The following is a 1486-nucleotide window of genomic DNA, read 5'->3' on the forward strand; positions in this document are numbered from 1 at the left end:
ACCCTCATTGGCATTGGATTGAAACTCCCAAAAACGCAGTCCGTGACAAGTTTCTCCTTTGGCCATGGATTGGTTTTAATGCTTGTGATTTGCTATCCAAATTATATTTTATGCAGTTATTGTACAGTTGTTACTGTATGTCAAGTATTGTATACAAGTCACCTTATTGAGCTTTCTCCTCCATGATTCATGCACACTGGAATTCCAATGCTTCCTATTCGAGCATGGTCTTTCGAGTTTAATAAGTTGGTGAGCGTCATACTGTCATCTAGTGTTTGGCTTGAATTTGAATGTTTCCCTGACTCATTTAAATTTCTATATTGGTCTTCTGGAATTTACTACTGGCCAGAACTTTTTGTAGCATTTTGCTTAATCTGTTCCATCATAGATGCTATATATTTGTATCATTTCTTGAACAAGAATAGGTAATGCTGTTAATTTTGTTACTTTTCTGAAGGTTTTGTTTGTAAAATGTAAATTATCGTGCTTCCAAAAGAACTGTCTGGGTATAGAATTTATAACGGCGGCACCTTTGAGAAGGTGGATTAAAGCATATTTAGATAAGAATAATATATTAAAGTTTTTGTCAATTATACTGCAGCTTGATGTCTCTTTATTGCGTTATTGTTTCATTTAGGGAGTACTAAACTCCTAGCCAACTTGTCATTTGTTCCTAGCGTCTGAATCTTTAATTTTTGCTCTTACCACAACAAGAAATCCTTGAGCGAACTATCAAATTGAATTTTTGTACATAAATTATAAATTATTTTGGATTATTGTCCTTGTCTGTCCCCCGTTAAAATTATAATTCATTTTTCTCTTTTTTCTTATCAATTACACATTCTCAAATGTTAACAGGCAAAAGAAGTAGCAGAGTCTAAAGTTATATGTCTGCCGTCGAGTCCATTGCGTTTTACAAATGAGAAGATCTCTAGCAGCTCAGCCTGGAATTTGGCTGAGCGAGCCAAAAAGGAAAGTGCAGCTATAAAGCGAGCTATGCAATCGCTGGGCTGTAAGGTATACTTTTCAGAAGATGGTGAATGCGTTGGAATCGAAAACAACATATCCGGCTTCAGACAAGGAAAGTGCTGTATATTTGCAGCAAGAAAATATATAAGAGCTGTACATCTCTGATTCTGTCTTGGACAATGATGTTGCAATCAATCCGATTACTCGTGTTTGTGAATCTTCATGCCCATTACGTACCAGAGATGGAGGGTGTAGATAGCCAAATGCTGAATTTGCTAAATTTGGAAGTGAGTTTGAAAGCAAATTTTGATGCCTGTCATCGAGTAAATAGTTGGCAAAATGTAATTCATTGAATAGATGAGCATAATGACGTCTTTGCAGCATAAGAAATTGTAAATTAATAGTGTTTAAGTTCAGTTTCTAACTTTAAAAAATTATCTAAATTTATTGAGCAATATGAAATAAAATAAAGTTTTGTTGAAGTGGGTGAAATTCAGTCAGTACTTGTGTTTTCTAA

The 1486-nt window shown here is 34.7% G+C and overlaps 1 protein-coding gene across 1 annotated transcript; it reads left to right on the forward strand.

Moving 5' to 3' along the window:
- Nucleotides 1-6: 6 nt before the first annotated feature.
- LOC111383666 (phosphatidylinositol-3-phosphatase myotubularin-2-like) lies at nucleotides 7-1416 on the forward strand. The gene is made up of 2 exons (XM_023007797.1): nucleotides 7-249; nucleotides 859-1416. The coding sequence occupies exons 1-2, from the start codon at nucleotides 190-192 to the stop codon at nucleotides 1132-1134; spliced, it is 336 nt and encodes a 111-aa protein (XP_022863565.1). The 5' UTR covers nucleotides 7-189; the 3' UTR covers nucleotides 1135-1416.
- The last annotated feature ends 70 nt before the right edge of the window (nucleotides 1417-1486 follow it).

This window comes from Olea europaea, unplaced genomic scaffold, assembly GCF_002742605.1.
Source record: "Olea europaea var. sylvestris unplaced genomic scaffold, O_europaea_v1 scaffold27362, whole genome shotgun sequence".
Lineage (NCBI taxonomy): Eukaryota > Viridiplantae > Streptophyta > Magnoliopsida > Lamiales > Oleaceae > Olea > Olea europaea.

Bases quoted from the DNA above. Each gene is read 5' to 3' on its own strand.
- LOC111383666 (XM_023007797.1), top strand. From the start codon at position 190: ATGCACACTGGAATTCCAATGCTTCCTATTCGAGCATGGTCTTTCGAG. The intron at 250-858 runs GTGAGCGTCATA...AAATGTTAACAG, and splicing joins CTTTCGAGTTTAATAAGTTG to GCAAAAGAAGTAGCAGAGTC.